The 17595-nt window shown below is 40.1% G+C and overlaps 3 protein-coding genes and 1 long non-coding RNA gene across 8 annotated transcripts; 1 reads left to right on the top strand and 3 right to left on the bottom strand.

The window, feature by feature from the left end:
- Positions 1-5031: 5031 nt before the first annotated feature.
- Positions 5032-11517, bottom strand: LOC306840620 (SH2 domain-containing adapter protein F-like). 4 transcript variants are annotated; one of them, XM_079370035.1, is made up of 8 exons: positions 11265-11517; positions 10330-10579; positions 10015-10116; positions 9728-9890; positions 8628-8885; positions 8357-8531; positions 6934-7053; positions 5032-6179 (listed from the first exon to the last, which is right to left on the bottom strand). In XM_079370035.1, exons 2-8 carry the CDS (start codon positions 10573-10575, stop codon positions 5993-5995), a joined length of 1251 nt encoding a protein of 416 aa, XP_079226161.1. In that variant the 5' UTR covers positions 10576-10579; positions 11265-11517; the 3' UTR covers positions 5032-5992. The 4 variants fall into 4 exon arrangements, with proteins under 4 accessions (XP_079226161.1, XP_079226162.1, XP_079226160.1 ...); XM_079370036.1 differs by having other exon boundaries at positions 11271-11517; XM_079370034.1 differs by lacking the exon at positions 11265-11517 and adding an exon at positions 11103-11242.
- LOC306840621 lies at positions 7220-8350 on the bottom strand. The gene is made up of 2 exons (XR_013781354.1): positions 8059-8350; positions 7220-7738 (listed from the first exon to the last, which is right to left on the bottom strand). It is a non-coding gene; the product is annotated as an uncharacterized lncRNA (long non-coding RNA).
- Positions 11518-12264: 747 nt separating the features above from the next.
- On the bottom strand, positions 12265-15120 carry yju2 (YJU2 splicing factor homolog). The gene is made up of 8 exons (XM_079370605.1): positions 14949-15120; positions 14571-14671; positions 13944-14088; positions 13652-13786; positions 13380-13561; positions 13013-13160; positions 12747-12918; positions 12265-12627 (listed from the first exon to the last, which is right to left on the bottom strand). Exons 1-8 carry the CDS (start codon positions 14970-14972, stop codon positions 12506-12508), a joined length of 1029 nt encoding a protein of 342 aa, XP_079226731.1. The 5' UTR covers positions 14973-15120; the 3' UTR covers positions 12265-12505.
- Positions 14380-17256, top strand: LOC306840569 (cocaine- and amphetamine-regulated transcript protein-like). Of its 2 annotated transcripts, XM_079369942.1 has the most exons (4): positions 14380-14520; positions 16219-16357; positions 16462-16542; positions 16763-17256. In XM_079369942.1, the coding sequence occupies exons 2-4, from the start codon at positions 16223-16225 to the stop codon at positions 16868-16870; spliced, it is 324 nt and encodes a 107-aa protein (XP_079226068.1). In that variant the 5' UTR covers positions 14380-14520; positions 16219-16222; the 3' UTR covers positions 16871-17256. The 2 variants fall into 2 exon arrangements, with proteins under 2 accessions (XP_079226068.1, XP_079226067.1); XM_079369941.1 differs by lacking the exon at positions 14380-14520 and having other exon boundaries at positions 16164-16357.
- The last annotated feature ends 339 nt before the right edge of the window (positions 17257-17595 follow it).

Genomic DNA, 17595 nt, shown 5'->3' with positions numbered 1-17595 from the left:
AGCTTTTAAGTATTCAACGTCATCGGGCTTTACTTTTGTCTCTGTAAAGAAGCGTCACAATTTGTATGTTCCGAGGACATCTACTGCTCACATGTCAGCGTTCCTCTGCAAAGCTGACTCAGGTGATTTTTGAATGAGGTGTACTGAGTCCAAATGTTGTTTTTTTTTTTTTAATGCAGGCGCACAAATTCAAAGTCCACATGAAATAAATTAAGCATTCCTGTGTTAAGTGTTCTTTATCTCTCCCCTTCTTTGGGGGAGAGAAGTATTAAGCCTAATCATATTCATTATACTATCAATAATAAATAAAAAATACTATTAATATTGCCCTAATATTTAACATTAAAATATATATTGTAAAACATTTCAAAGTCTGATGACTCATCCAGGTCATTTTTGACTTATTCAAAAGCATTGTCTAACCTTTATGCCATGTTTTATACTCAATTTCAACAATCCAATCAAATCCATTTCACAATGTAAAGGCTTCTGGAAAATGTGGTTTTACGCTCTGTTTAATGAACATACACACACACACAAAGGCCAAAATACACACTCATGCACAAACAGGATCCTATGGGCATGCATTAATGGAGAGGTCTCAGAGTAAGGCCGCTGCCCACAGCCATGGTGCATGTTTTCTTGATCCCCAACATCTGACAGAGACCCTGAATCTCGTCCGCCAGCCTTGATCTGTGTGCCGAACCTCAGGGACAACATGTACCAAAACATAACCCTCAAAAAGACAGCAAGCAATTGTGTGAGCTGTCTGATTCTGTGTGTTCTGAAGAATCACAGAATGACCGGTACTCAAGGACGGCCTGGCGACTGGCATCCGCCACACAGTCATCACCAGTTTATTTTTCCCTGCTAATCTACTGTGTCACTCTCCAGTCCTGTAGGTTGAAACAATGCGTCTTTAAATTGGTTGCCAGCCGGCAGCCGCCCATGTCCACCAGCTAATTGAAAAGAAGAAAGAGAAGAAGAAGAAGAAGTAGCAGCAAGGATGATAATTGAGTGTCTTTGGTAGTAGTAGTGAAGCACTTAAGGATGGTAGAGCCACCTGAGATCATGAGGGAGAGAGAGATGAGCTGGTGGAAGTTCCACCAGGCATATTTATCCCCTACCAAATTTGGGAGGAAGAACATTTCTTGGTAGTGGATGTTAGCAAATGTTATTCGGGTTTTCCAACGATGTCATCTGTCAAAAAAAATTCAAGAAAAAGATGTGTCAAAAATGTTCATGAAAAAAACTTTTATGAAAAAATCTTTCCAGGGACCTGACCTCATTCCTCCTGCCTTGAGCTACATTTGCGAGGCAGAGGCAGACAGAGCTGTTGTATTCGAGGTGAGGGTCTGGCAGAGCAAGCTGCCCGACTAACTCTGTACGGGTCATATCCCTCAAATAAAGCTTTCCTCTCTTTAGGACTGGAGAGCTCGAGAAGTCTTTGACTGGCGACGTGGCTTCTGGCTGCTCTGGAGACAAGCCAGCACACTGAGCGCTCACCTCTGAACTTGGGGTGGTCATGTTTCGGAGCTGCAAAGACAAAAGTAATCCTGTGAGACAAAAAATAAAACTTATTATCAGAAACATTGTTTGATGGAAAAGCGGACTAACTAGCAAGGAGCTCTATGTGTGCTGATGCTCTGTAGGGCACATGAGAGATGGGTTCAGGTTGAGAGTTGTGGCCAGAGTCCTCCAGAGCAAGCCTTCTTCTTGGTTGGGCGAGCTGGCAAATCCTTGAAGTGGCAACTGCTGTCTGTGTTGTTCTGTTCAACTGCAAACACATTTCAAGTCACGGACAAGCTTATTAAACACAAACAATCCTGCATCTTCAGGATCACAACATTTCCGATGTTCCAGCTTTGTTGCTCCAGGGATGGCAATGGTGGTAATACTTCAGTTAAACATAGTGGATGTACGTCACTATGTAGGACTCGAGAAGTAAAAAATAAGAAGCTGCCATCTTGGTAGTTTGCTAAAGGGCTCCAAAGACGAACAAATTGGTGTCCCTGTGAGGGAGTTCAAATTGTGTTACAGCGGTTCGGAAGCGTGAGGGCTAAGATGTGTAAACATACAGGTGAGAATCACATACACACATACAGACACACACTGTGCTGGTTCGCCCTGTTGACTCTGCTGTTACAAAATGACAAATGATGACATTAACCCACCATTTTGCCTCTGTGGGTTACACTTTGCAGGTGGAGCACACATAAAATTGATAATTTTGCAACGACTGAGTCCAAATGCCAAAGATATTGAATTGGTAATGTGTAAGCGACATATGATAACCTATTTATCAAACCTGAAAACATTTCATTATCTGCAAATTTGGCTAAGTTAAAAGAAGGCATGCCATGGTGTAGGCTGCTAGCTACCGCGTGATCTTCTACCTACACTTAAACACCGCAGTTTCTAACGAAGTGGTGTGAGTTACTTACAGGGGCCAACAGTGGGCGGTCCAGCTGCCAGCCAGCTGCAGGTGCCCGAGGCTGAGCCAGACCGCACAACCGATCAGACGCCACAGCCTGGAGAGCCCATTGACTCACCTCCCATGTAGGAGAAAGTCTTTGGAGGAGAAAAATAAAACATAATGGTAGGGAAGAAGGCAGGAAGGGGGCATGTGAGAGGATGAATGAGAAAAGAGATAAAAGAGAGAAAGGGGTGATTGAGACAGAGGGGAGACGAAAAGGTAAATAAACACCAGAAGAAATAGAAGAAATAAAACATGACAATAAAAGAAGGAATAGGGCAGGAAATTAGATAAACGCTAGAGACGTAGAAGGATAATTTAAAAAAAAGAGCCAGGAGATGATTTTAGAAGGATGTGAAAGGTTCCCTTTGGAGCTATTCCATCACAACCTGAGAGCCAAAAAACAAGCTAACATATTCCATTTGTGATGAAACTTTTGCAGAGGTGATTTGAGTAAACTATTCTTGCTAACTTGCAGGGGGTGTCTTTCCTGGTTACCTTTGTTCATTCTGTGTTTCTTTGCACTTTAATTCCACCTGTAGATTAGTGATAGCTTGAAACCGCATCACTTGTGTGGACACAAACAACTCTTTAATTGATGGTTGATTAAAACAATATATTCATTTGAAATTAATATTTATTAACATAAAAAATGTACTGAACATATTTAACGAACTTAAAACTATTTAAAACAGGAACAATTAACCAGACAAGTTCAGCACAAAGCATGATGGGAGATGAGGAGCTTTTTATTTTCCGAGTAACTGGAAATCCTCCAATATAAGGGCTTGCCTCTACTACTGCCCAGTCCCAAACAAAGGCCTGGAGCTCTCTGTAACTAATAAAGTAATTTATCATTTAAGGATTATGTAAATTAAACAAGTAATTTAAGAAAAAAAAAAAACAGATTCAGAGAGCTGACAAAGAAACAGACACCCAAAACAAAATCACATCTGCCACATTGCATCAGTGACAGAAGATCTTGTCATATTTACGTGACTGGAGTGTGCAACGCTTTACTCCTACACAGATCCGACCAGCGAGGGGTTAATTCTGCAGAAACACAATTATTAATTTCATGACAAAAAAAGTAAGGACCAATAAAAGACCGGTTTGTAAACGGAAGGAACAAGTCAAAGGTACCGGTTTTAGTGATGGTGCCAGTCTTGTCTGGTGGCAGATGATCCAGCCAGTAAACAGAACAACTGTAAACAAAGAAGGGGGCCTTAGAGTAAAAAAGAAAAAAACATTCAGAGAGATGGAGAGTGAGAAGGATGTTCAGAAGGACTTACCGGTCTGGATATCTCAGCTGGCTGGGTTTGGGTTGAGCAAGCTTCTTCATCCCTGTGGCCATGAAATCAGTGGAAGCTGATAGAGAGAATGCAACATAAAAAAATCCCATTATCCAACCAAAGTGACAATGCCAGAGGCCTTCAACATAATGACAGTAAATCACTTCTGAAGGCACCTCCTGTGGGACATATGAATAACAAAGACTTTATCTTGAACCTGCTGGTGAATCTCTGACATTGAAATTTAGAAGTTGCCATTTTAACAATTGGAGGACAAACATTTTTGTAAAATACATCAACTGACTTTTTTTATATGACTGATAAGAGTTTGCAAGCCCGAGTGAGTACAAGTACGGGAACTAAAGTGTTGTGTGGACAGTAAAACACAGAGAACATACTTAAAGAAAGTGGTAAGAGAAGGAAAAGTTGTGTTACTGAAAGTGTTTAACTGGATTGATATTATTGTGTGGGAAAAAGTTCATTTATGACATTGTTGATCACAGTAGGGTGTATTCATGTATTGTACAGACATTATGTTTGTTGTTTAAAGGTTTTTGTTGTCAGAATACAGTCATTGGGAGTAAAATATCTTTGCCATTTGGACTCTGTCGTTAATTATTAAAACTAAAAAAATGCTGTAAAAACCAACGCAATGTAAAACTAATATTCACACAATGATTATTTACAGACTCAATTCATTTCATGCATTTTGAAAAAAAAAACACCTTTTATTTATTGTGACTATATTTCAGCCTTGATTTGCAACAATAATGTTCTGCTTCAGTCTTAAAACACTCAACAGATCAAACTATGATCTTCACCCCTGGAGGATGTTTAATGTCTTCTACAATCTAGTTACACACTCATGCTCCCATATAATGCACATCATCCCGTGGGAGTTATATACCTATAATCTTCAAATGATTAAATACATAACTTAACTTAGAGCAGTAATGTTACTGACCTGTAACGTAGCTGTAGTTGCTGCAGCTCTCATGCTGTGACACCTATACCTGCTGGTTGTTAGGGGATCAGATAACAGTGGGGAGGGGGGTATACTACATTATACAGAATATTGTCTATTCAGGGTGAGTCAAGAGGGCACCATTTTTCTATCAGGTACAGTCCGTTTTGTACCGTGTTCTGGAAACAAAGCGATGCACCTGTTGAATTAACAGCTTGGTTTCAGCAAATGACAAGAGTGAACACATTTTTATTTGTCTTCTCATAGAGGAGAGGAAGCAGATAAAACACACAGACGACTTAAAAACAGACAACACCTTTATTTTCAACACACACTTAAAATCTTATAAAACAGCAAATAACAGTAAATCATCTACCAAACCTTTCTTTAAAACTCATGATCACAAAGTCGCACGCTTTCAAGAGAATACTTCAGTTATTAGTCTCTACACTAGTATTGCAGGAGCCTGTGTGAAACCATGTGTGTCTGATATACTGTCACTCTGTGCCGTTCAAACATGTCGTGAACTGACAAGAGAACAACGCAGGGCACGTAGCCGCCGCAGCATCGTGGAACATTCACAGGCGTCTGAAGCACACACAGGGGATAAATATGTAGTGTTTGGTTGACAGTGGAACTAACACTTACAAGGGCAGTAAACGTTTTGTTTGCAAAAACACTTGTTTTCTTTCTTCTTTTTTTTTTAACTGCATTGCCTACTTTCTGTCTAATTCAAATCCCAACGGCAAATAAACATGTTTTATTTTTTTGGGGTCACTTAAAAACAGTTCCTAGGTTTATTGGCACAAACCAAAGAAATAAATCCCTAAGCCCTAAAAGTGACCCGGCAGTACAGTTTCTCTTTTTACTGTAAAAGAGACAAATCTCCCATGCAAATTTCTTAAAAGAGTCCACCGTCCCACAACACATCGAGTTTGTCGTTGGACATTTCACCTACTCAGCTACAAATCTTTATCAATCATTGCTGACTTCCAGGAGTAATACGGGGAAGTTTCAGTGACAGTACTGGTTCACAGGTGAATGTTTATGAGGCACTGAGCTCCACTGTTTAAGCTGCCAGGGTAGTCGCTGGGGTGTTTTCTAAACGGAAAAAGACGGCACTTAAAAAGTCCAATCTCTATGAGCTGTGCAGGTAGAATTGCAGAGAAAAGGCATGAAGGAAAGGAAAGGGACAGAAAAAGGTAAATATTGAGTGTATACTGTATTCAGTAGCACCAGGAGTATGCTAGTGTCTTAGTGTCAGAGGGTCTGCACTATGACAGGGTACAGCAGGGACATGTGCTCAGCCCCTCTGATTGGTAGCTTGTGTGTGGTGTAGTAATGGATGACTTCAGGGATGGTGGAGAAGGGCGGACTGTTCTCTCCGAGCACGTAGCGCCCGTCTGCAGACCGAGTAAACTTCATATGCATGAAGCCCTTGCAGCTCCTGTCAGAGAGATAAAAGAACACTTTCAACAGTCAGTCTGACGCTGATCATCAACCACCACGCAGCAGAAAAAAACATGTTGGATATTTCGTCTGCTATTGTTGTCTTTCCGCCGTGACCGTGAAAACACTGAACCTCCAATCAAAAACACGCAACGCTTTTAGAAGGGCAGAGACCTCTCCATGTTTTAACATCGTGTTTGTTGCTTCAGAAGAGTACAGATGTGAGGTTGGGAGCATTTCTCTGCATGCAGGAGACCAGCTGCTTTCAAGATGATTATTGATACTGGCTGAAAAACACACTTGCAGAGATGCACATGAGCAGGGTGACAAAAGAGACAATGGGGACAGTGTAACATCTCGAAAAGACAACCAACAAACTATCAAATATCCAACTGGGCTCAAAAACAACAGTCAGTGCAATTCTGTCTTAAGACAGTGAAAGATGTAACATGTTGAGAGTCTGGGAGGACTTAATGCATTTCCAAACAATGCTGTTTAAAAGCAGCAACACAAGGTGCCAAATAGCTTATCGGTGAAGTCACAAATCTTAAGTACAGAGGAAATAGTCCTTGTTGAAATGGCCATGGATCAAAACTCAGAACTTCGCTGTGTGTCGTCCCCCAATCCCTCCCTCCTGTCTCTCCTTAGCTGTCCCATCCAATAAAAGGCAAAAATGTCCAAAAAATTAGCTGCCACCGTATCTGGATTAGCCCATAATGATAATGATCAGAGGGTAAAGCAGGCGTGTATACCTGAGCGACAGCGAGTAGTCCGTCTTGCTGTTCTGGCTGTTTCTCACCAAGTAAGAGTTCTCTTTGCACAGAGTGAGCAGAGCCTCGGCGTCCGAGCGGCTCAGGGTGCCATGGTACCACCTGCAGGAAACATGACCATCAAAACAGTTTGATATAAAAATCCATGCTGCTGGCAAAGACAACGGTTCATCCTGTCATCACCCTCTCTTGAACCGAAGCTAGACAGTCACTGAAGACTCCAATCCATCACCTTTTTCACTCAACCTCTGGATTTTTAAAAAAAAAGTTTTTAAAGATGACTGCTCAACAGTTTTCTGTCAGCATATTTGTATTGTTGTTTTCAGTGTTCATGCTAAAAATGACAGTTAAATGTTGTCATACCAGGAAGTGAATTAAAAAAATAACTTCTGAGTGCGCTCAGAGTAAATGAAAGTGATGAATGTTATTCGCCAGTTTATTCAGCTCAGATTTTGAAGTTAAATCTTTTTGGAGCAACAAGTAACTGGGCTCAGGAGACACATAGAACAAGAGACAAATAGAGGAAACACAACAACATGAAGCACTGAGCTCATTTTGGCTTTCCCAAAAGATACATTCAAGCTGACGTTGTGTTTTGAGGAACATATGACAGTAATATCCTTTTCGAGATCAACTGTGAAACAACATTTCGAAGTCCAAATGGGGAGGGCAGAAATGTTTTTTTACTCAGTAAAGAAAAAACAAGAAACGATCGAGAGTGTTCATTCCAACATAGTTAGATGCTTAAGTGTTTCAAGCAGAGACACTCTCCTCTACTTGCGTCTGCCTGACAAGTGACCTCAAAGATTTAGCAGAAATAAGGGAATGCAGTATAGTTCAAAGTGTCACAAAAAAAACAACAACATTCAAAACATGCTGACAATAGGGCTGGGAATGTTTGGGTGTCGCACGATATGGATTCAAAATGATTCTAGATTCATGATGCAAATATTCTATTTTTTTAAAAGAGTACATACTTCAGGATCTGCTCCCGTCGTCTGTGAGACTGACTGAATTTCTTTCAGCTCCATCTCAATCTATTTAAAATCTCTATTTTTTTCCCTCCACCTCTCGCTGAAAACTGTCTTCCTTTAATCGAAAGGCAACTGGACGGCTGAATAGTTGCCAGATTTTTTTGGATCAAGCTTGGATGACGGAGAACCCACACAGACGTATCTTCCTTTGTGTTATGACAACCAATAAGTAATGTTTTAAACTCATGAATGGAATCATTTTGGGGGGTTTACGCATGAAGAAAATCTGCATTTCAGGGAGCAAAAAAAAGATCAATTTGGAAATATAAGAGTCAGGAGTCAGGAAAGTGAAAGTTTACGTTTTCCTGCAGATGATCGCAGCAATTCAAATCACAAGCCAGCCATCCAAAACAGTTTCAGTGCCTACTTACACTTGTCTCTCCAGTGGCATACATGGATCCACCCGCTCTCCGAGGAGAGGAGGCGTGTCCCCGACCAGACGCAGTGTCGTCGTGTCAGTTAAAGAAGACGTAGTGCCCGTCTTGGTGAGCTTGGCCTGTTCTGTCTGAGCTCTCGAACGCTCCCTTTCGGCCCCTTCAAACTGAACTACAGCCGCACGGAAAGATAATACAGGTTAGCTTACAAATCACGTGAGAGACACCTTTTTAAAGTGCACATACTGTACAGGGATTTCACGTTCACCCGCTAAAGCTTTCGAGATGTTGTCCTTCTTCCACTCCCACGGCTGGTCGTATTCGTCAGCCGGCCTCTCGTCATCCTGAGGCAGCCTGCTTTCCCTGCCGTCCATCAGGGAGAGTCCACCCTCGACCCTCTGAGTGTGTTGTTGTCCTGCAGGAGCAGATCGGTGATGGTGACGAATCCTCTCCTCGTACGGGTTATCGTATAACTGACCGCCATCCCCACTGCCGTTTCTGTTAATCATCACGCTGTGCTGCAGTTCTGAAAGGTCAACGCAGAAAGTAACAACTTAGGGCGGGACTTAAAAGTCACAACCAGGTAAAACTGTGAGACAATGCTGATCAGCATCTGTTCATGAGACTACATCTAATTCAAAGAACTGATTCATTAACCCGTGAAATTTTAATCTGTTGAACAGACTGACTGACTTGACGATAAAATATTTTGTTCCATCCTGTCTGTTCTCCGCCTTCAAATCCCACCAAGGGAAGCTGTGCTTTGGCCGAGGACTGGCTGCTTGACTCACATCCTTCCAGGTTTTATTCGAGATGAAAGTGAAAGTGAACATTTCCGGTTCCTTTCCAAAAAGAATTCTGCTAGACGACATTGTGACATTCAACTACTCTTGTACATAAAAACTAAAAAGGCCAATCACAGTAAAATCACACTTACATGATTAGATTGTTGGCCACCTTTAAAAATGTGAAGGCTGCATTTACACTAAAGACTGAAGGGTCCTGGATCTCATTTCTTTTGCTCCTGTGACTCGGATCTGATCATTTTTATAGTGTGAACAGTACAAGTCATCTTTTCAAATCAGATTTGAGCCACTTTCATATGTTGACTATTTTTACTAATTTATTTAATTGATTTAACCAGAAGAACCTCAGTAAGATTAAGAATCTAATTTACAATAATGTCCAGAGTCTGATACAGGCCACATTTAAAAGGCTATGTGAAAAGATCAGAGCTGGATATTAGAGAATGCAGTGTGAACACAGCCAATGTTGCTGAGGATTTCAGAAGCCAAAAAAGATGGCAACAAGTAAGTTTACCAAATGTTAGTGTCGACCTTTTATGAAGAGAGTGATCTCATAACAAACCGGAGATGATCCGCTGGGCCTCGAATGGTTCCATATAGCTGCAGCAGTCTGTTGGCGCAGATTTGTTGTCCCAGTTTGATCGGCCTCTAGGGTCTGGACGGACATCAAACGGATCCGAGTAGTCGGTGTCGGCGTCCAAAGCTGCAGGGGCAGATGGGACCACCTAAAGTATTGAGAGATGAACAAAGAGCATTTCACAATTGAGAGACTTGAACATATACGATCGAATGTGTGAGAAAGCAAAACGAAGGCAAACGGAGCAGGGCAGAAGTTAAATCAGTTCTTACAGGTTCCTCTTGAACAGTCACAGGACTCAGCGGGACTTTACAACGACCAAACTCCTGAGAGTCCACTTTGATTAGTCTGTGCTTGGGTGACACCACTTTAACCTGGAAAATATCACATATAGATCAACTGTCAATGTTGATTTTTAAAGTAACAGCAATGCTTGATGACAAAGGTGTGTGTGTGTGTGTGTGTGTGGGGGGGGGGGGTCTTTATTATCAAAGGCTACACCATTTGTACAGTGAGGAACTCGTAACTGGTAAATACTACAAAAACACTTAATGTCCGTACATGAAGCTAAAACATGTAAATCATACCTCCACACCATTAGACAGTGCTGAACTGAATGCCGGGAAAGAGGGAAGGCTCACTGTGGCACTACAGGGGCTGAAACCACCATTCTGATGCTCCTTATCAGAGTGGTGGTATGGGTCTTCAAAATCTAGCTCCTTCTGAGCTCTGTAGGCCCTCAAAATCTCACTCTCGCTGTAGTCTGGCCTCGGGGGCTGAGGAGGGTCGCGCCTGCTGCCTAAGTTCAGGTAATCCTTCAGCCACTTTGCCATGGATCTGAGAACAAAATGGAAAACAGATAGGTAGCATACACAAAGGAATCAATACAATACTATCATAAAACATCTGCTTCACATCTGTAAGGAGGAGTTTTTTTAGTTTATTTGACTTGATTAAGTTTGTCTTCAGTCTTTACACATCAGAAACAAAAACAAGCAATGATAGAGCTATGAAGAAGAAGGAACGGTCACAGTTTTGCATCAGGACTGTAAGACACACAGTTAGAGATTAAAATTCTAATTGGTGAGGTGTAATGTTTTTCTAATTTTCCTATATCACAGACAAAACACAGTACAATGTTACACTTAATAAGTTGTCAACAGGTTTAGCACTAAGGCATTGCGAAGTAAAAACGTGGAGCTAAACATAGGGATTTTATGTAAATGTATAAGTAAAAATTATCCAACACTCGACGTCAGAAATCAATGTGACAATAGTTGATGTTAGCATCAGGAGGTAGATCATGGCTTTCAATCAATCAGTTATTTTAAACAATACATCAAGGCTAACATGTTAATACTTTTTAGGGCTATCGGCACCCAGTTCACTCATTAAAACACATCCGTTAAGCTTTTAAAGATGTCTTAATGTGAGCTGTATAAATCACGGTAACCGCTATGTCAACATTGGCAGAGCTAAGTTAGCTACGTTAGCTCGCCATTAATAAACGTTAAGCACTAACGTTTACTTCTCTTTCTTTCTCTCTCGCGCGCTGACGGCTTCCCGGTGGCCCAGTTAACGTCTTAACGGCGACCATCCAGCAAATCGTTTCAACGTTGTTTTTTATAGGCCTAAAAATAAACCATTGTTATCCGTGAAATCAGTCCAGCAGCCACTGAGCCAAGCAGGTCAGGAAGCTAATGCTAGTTGGACTGGTCCAGACTCCAGACCGTCTCCGACACAACACGGCGCGCGCGCAGCCTTAAAGGGCAGTAGTGAGCTATTTTTAGTCTGTGGACAGAAAAGCTTCAGACGTGTTCACAGATACAATCCTTTGTTTCAAGAATTCAATTTCAGTAATGTAATTTCATTTTACTAATGGCATTGTTTATATACTGTCAAAATAGTCCAAATAATATTATTTTCTTGTACCTGTGTCTTAAGGAAAAAGTTCATATTTATTTGTAACCTTAAGTGTAAGATTTACTGCATTACCAGTTTGGATATATATGTTTTTTAGTTTAAATTAAAAACTAAACCAGTGTAAATGTCTAAAAAGTATATGTTAAACAGAGTTTTTATTTTATCATGAATAATTTCATTACAATTAAAAGAAACTAAGCCTTATTCAACAAGGGAGTCAATCAGAGCAGGACAAAAAACATTTTTGTTTTACGCAAATAAATATTCATTATTTTATCTAAAATAAATCTGATTAGGAGTAGAACAGTGCAAATGATTAAAGCTCAAGAAATAAACTAAGTGGATCTTAAGTTGTGATTTTTTTTTGTCATCTGCTGGTCACAAGGTCAATGATGAACAAAGGCCAATATTAGAGTTAAAATAATAAAAGGTGACTAATTTATCAGATGTTAATACCAACATTTTTACAAAAACCAGAACATCTTGCAACTATTTATATATACATATTGTGTATCACAAGGAATGATTGACCCCAATATGTATTAAGTCACAACAAGAATTCATTGAAATACCCGTCTAAAAGATAAGAGATATGGGAGTTGGGGAAAAATATTTTTAATGAGCAAGTCATGAAGTTAAAATGATTTTAATAAACAAAATAACACATTGTATTTTATCAGGGATAGTTATATTTACTGACTTCCAAGGATAGACAACAAAACCTACTAATGACAGTCCATTATCATTAAGCTGTAAAGAAATGTCTTTATAGGAAATACACACACTGTTTTTCTCCTTTTTTCATTTCTGTGCAGAATTACAAAAAGGTCCATCTTCTTCTCATTCGCTCTCATTGCTGTCACTGTCTGAATACGCCCCCAGCAGGCTGAGAGATGAAGAGCCATTTTGAGTGTTAACAGGCTTGGGGCCATTGTTGGACTCAATTGAAGATATCTTTGAATCTGTAAAACAAAACATACAATAATTATGAGCAAACGTTTTATAAAGGATGTGAACATGGAGAAATGGAACCATCCACGTTTATCTCTCAGAAGGCTTTCATACGAGTTGTAGGCATTACTTGTTTGTGATGAAGAAGCAGAGATGGTCACCCCTGCACTGGCTTTACTGACGGCTGCTGCTGGTTTCTTTCGCACTACAAGTGAGCCTAGTGCCCCTCCTTTGCCCAGCGTCCCAACACTCCTCTCCCAGCTCTCCACCTTAGCCCTCTTCACTCCTCCAGATGAAGATCCCTGTTGAAGACACAACATGAGATTGAGTTTGAATAACTTTCATCATTTCTAGGGGTACCAGATATCTAAACAACCACACTGTGTTCACATGTACCTGTGCCTCTCTGTGGCTGTCAGTGGTGAGCACGTCTGTTGGTTTGTCTGTGATGGCTTTCTTTGGTTGCGAGCTGCTGCTCTCCTCCTTCTCTGAGTCAGAGTCAGAGTCTCTGAGTCTTTTCACAAGGGCACGATCCAACATCTCTCTGTGAAACAATTAGCACATTAGGATTTGATTGGGATTTTAATGACTGCTGCTCAGAGATCAAAACAACAATCACAAGAACAAACAGGCGGAAATTACGTTTTGTATTGAGCTTTACCATTAGTCATCGAGACTTTACCGGTAATTGGTTTTAGCAAATTATCTTTACCTCTCCCTTTATTTTAACTAATGATCTTCTGTGTAAACATCCCCCACTTACTTTGTCTCTCGTTCGTCCTCTTCTTTCTCCTTTTCCCTCTCTCTCTTCTCCAGCTCTCTGTACCGTCCAATCATTCCCTCAAAGTCAACCTGCGCCTGCCTCTGGTTCAGTTCCTTCAGCTCCTGCAGGTTCTCTAAAACTTCCATCTCCATTTTGGAATCTTTTGTGCGGTTCTCCAACACCTGGTATAGAAATGCATAGAAATTGACAATGTATTAGTCTTAGATATGAAAATATTAACATAAAATTCCATTAAAAAAAACAACACCAACCTTCATTGGGTTGTTGAGTTCCTCTTCTTCCCTCTCCTGTACGATTTTCTTCTCCTCCTCCTCGAGGAGTTTCTCTGCCTGGAAGTTTCTTGTTGCACCATGCTCCATAGCGTAGTCTGTGTTCTCTGGGTCAGTCTGTGGTCACAGCAGGAGAAATGAGCGCAAAATAAAAAGCTGTGGATAAACTTTATTTTTTTTATTTAGCTGTCATATTAAGCTGTTGTAAAAGAGTTGTTATTTAATCATTCAAACATTTGTACCTGTGATAAAACAGAGCAATAAATCGTCTCACCTTGAATGTGATTTCAGCCAGACACCGAGTACATTTGATGTAGAAACGGAAGATGGGGAGTCCCATGTACAGCTCATTCTGAACAGTCTCTTTGCGGGCGTTGAACTTCTTCCCCTTGTAGATGTACTCGCCACATGTTTTACATCTGCAAACAATCAGAGAGTAAAAACTGTGGACTCCATAGCGACAGACCCAGTGAATAAAAGCCATTCAGACACGTAAAAGTAGCCTTAGTCTAGTAGTCATTCCATAAATCTGAAGAACACTTCTTTTTACTTCTTATCAAAGTATAAAAGAACAGAACAGTTTTAAACTGACACAATACATTATAAAGTTATTAAAAGACAGTTTTAACGTATTTGTTTAAAGAATGCCAAAATGTCTCATCTATGATGGTGCCTTACAGTCTGTGGTTTGAGCATATGTGTGTGTGTGTGTGTGTGTGTGTGTGTGTGTGTGTGTGTGTGTGTGTGTGTGTGTGTAGCATGTCTTAATCGCGTGATTAACAAAGTATATCGTGTAAACACGGTAATCGAAATTTGTTGAAAAGTAAACTGGATATAAAATGAAGTGGATGGTAAAAGATAAGTGATCAGGGTTTGAGACACAAGAAAGAGACAGACAAACCTCATATTGAACGGAGCCATCAATCGGACCACATACTGACGATCTTTGGGGAGTTTAAGTTTCGGGATCTTAGATGGATCGAAATCTGGAGGGTAGTATTTCTGTGGGCGACAAAAAAACAAACATCTGTTAATAAAAAACCTAATGAAGGTGTTATAAAGCATGATGTTTAAAAGCAAGAAACATAACTCTATCTGGCATATAATACACTTAGGATGCCTAAATGGTCACAGTTTACTTAAAAGTAAGTCTTAAATTAATGTATGATTAATAAAGACTTAGCTTTGAAGCTAATGATAACCTGCTTGCTTTCCCAGCTAACGCAGAAACATTTTTAACATTGCATACAAAGCTCGTAGTTGGCATAAAGATACTCACATTCAACACTTTTCTTTCAGACATGTTTGCTTTCGCTAGTCACTTCACGTAGGGAGGAAAACGTCGGAATCAATCGATTTAGAGCTAGCAATACACTTTTAGCTAGCTGTTTGTAGGCCGTATTACACTTCCGGGTCTGTCAGAATCACTTCCCATACGTCATAGTGTTTGAAAGAGTACTGCTGCCCCCTGCGGTGAGAGGAAGTATCGAAGGGCAAATAAAATAAAGAGATAATAGTTAGTAATAGGCGAGATGAATGACGACAACAAAAGAAGATACTTTAAACGATATATCCTATTTAGTACTGGCTTGTCTGTGAAACTTTTTAGGTATTATTGCTTTACAGTAATCAAGTCATTCATCTTTAAACCAAGAGCAAAATATTGTTTAATCACATCAAAATACAGATAGAGAAACCCTTGAAAATAAAAACTATACTATTTAACATAACATAATTCTTGGCTTCACAATAACGCCTATATAACTTATAACAATGGTGTCTGGATGATCATTTTATACAACTTTTATCGAATTAAACGTATTACTTTATTTTACCATTACCATTCTTTAGCACACACGCACGCATGCACATAAGAGACAGGGGCCAGTTTAGGTTAAGTTAGTTAAGATTAGGTCCTACTAAAGGAAATTGGGTCCTGATTACAGATTGGTGTCAATGTAGGTCTACCCGAGGTCATATTTCACTTTTATTGAATATTGATGACAGAAGGGGACAATAAGAATAGATTCGTGGCAACAGGAATAAGAGAACAATGTTTGTTTTCACAAAATATCTCTTAACAACAGTTATTATAGATAATAATATTCGTTAAGACAAATCATAACCGTAAATACCATGTCTGTTATATTTCTTCTGTGATGAGCTATACTGTGGGGAGCCAGAATCATATCAAAGTGACTCATCAATAAGTCAGACATCCATTATGATGAAGGCTATCATTGACGAAAATGACTTTTCAACCCCATCAGCCACCGGTTTACTTAATGAAATGTGTTTTATGGAAGGTAAATCCACCTTTAACCCCACCGTGATTTCCCCCTGTCAGACCCCTTCCTGTGATTATCTAAAGATACAAAGGTGCTGGATAGTGTCACCAGTGTCACAATGTGCCATTAATATTTCAGAGATTTGCTGATGTCAGCAAAGCGTATAAATAGGAGGGCATCTTAGTACCAGAGACTTCCATACGTCCAGAGCGTTTTGACTGACTCCCCACTGAAGATAAGGACTCCTCCTTTGTGTTTAAGCACCATGGTCAGCGCACAAGCTCTCCTCCTCGCGGCCACCTGTTGCTGCGCCTTCCTGTGGCTCTCTCGAGCAGAGGACACCTCTCTGGAGACTCGATCGTTGGATTTCTCCCTAAAGACTCAGCAGGAGAGAGACCTGGTGAGAGAATTTGTGAAGGAAATGAATAACTATTGTATATGTTCAGGAAAGAAGCTTGCGAAATAATTTTATTGCTTGTTTAATTTCAACTCTTGTCAATATAGATTGATGCCTTGCAAGAAGTTTTGGAGAAGCTGAGGAGCAAAGAGATGCCGTTAGAGAAAAAGCTTGGCTGGCTTCCTTCGGTATGTACATCACATTTTGGGATTCTAGCTCACCAATTCAGGCATTTGTGATGGATATGCTATGTGTACATATGATAAGGTAACTTGGTTTGAATTTATTTGTCGTCTTCGAGCATTCACAACTTATTGAATTCAAAAGGTTCCATTTCGAGGCATAACTCGTTGTTTGGTAAGGCTCAGAGATTTTTGGCAAGAAAATAATTATTTTCAATCATTGCAGTGTGACGCTGGGGAGCCTTGTGCCGTTCGTAAAGGCGCGCGTATTGGCACGCTGTGCAGCTGTCCCCGGGGAACTGCTTGTAATTTTTATGTCCTCAAATGTTTGTGAAAGAAGAAGAAAAGGAAAACGAAGAGGAAGAAAGGGGTGCAAGAAAACACAGGAGAGGACTGATGGCATTGAAGGGACTGTTGTCAGTCCCGGAAGAAAATAAAAACGAATGAAATGTGATTTTCTTTTATAAATTTAGACTGGAAAATGTCACAATGTTAGTTTTGAATTTATGTCAAGGCGTGTGTCAACTTCGATTTGTAACGTGTGTAACATTTATTTTGTGACGAGTTATTCCATCTTGTTTGATTCTTTGAATGTAATTTTGGTCAGGACCTCATTTTCTTCGTATCTGCTGCACTTGTTCATGTTCTGTGGAAGACTGTGGACAATTGGGTTGTCAACACATTTGTATAACAATGGGTCAATAAATGTGCTCAACTTTATTTAAGTGTCTTTGTGTCGTTTAAAGGAGTGGTTTTATTCCTCAAAACCCCCCACCACCATTGTGATAAATTAAACATAAGGGCCATTGTCTCCTTTATTTATTTTTCTTTGATCAGCCTAATTTATTTAGGTCGACGTTTTGTTTATTACAGCCTACAATCTTGCATAGGCTTACTTTCACTTTGGAGTAACTAACATTTCAAGTGTAGAACTTGAAATCACAATGTGGTATTAGTACAGGCTGATTTTAAGGGTTTGATTACTTCTCCGATGGACACCAATAAAGAGAAGTGAATTGATTCTTTTTTGCCACGTGCCATCAATAATTCAGCATTCTC

This window comes from Symphodus melops (assembly GCF_947650265.1).
Source record: "Symphodus melops genome assembly, chromosome: 19".
NCBI classification, from domain to species: Eukaryota; Metazoa; Chordata; class Actinopteri; order Labriformes; family Labridae; genus Symphodus; species Symphodus melops.
Note: the sequence above shows the minus strand (reverse complement) of the source record. Positions and strands in the feature narration are given on the sequence as shown.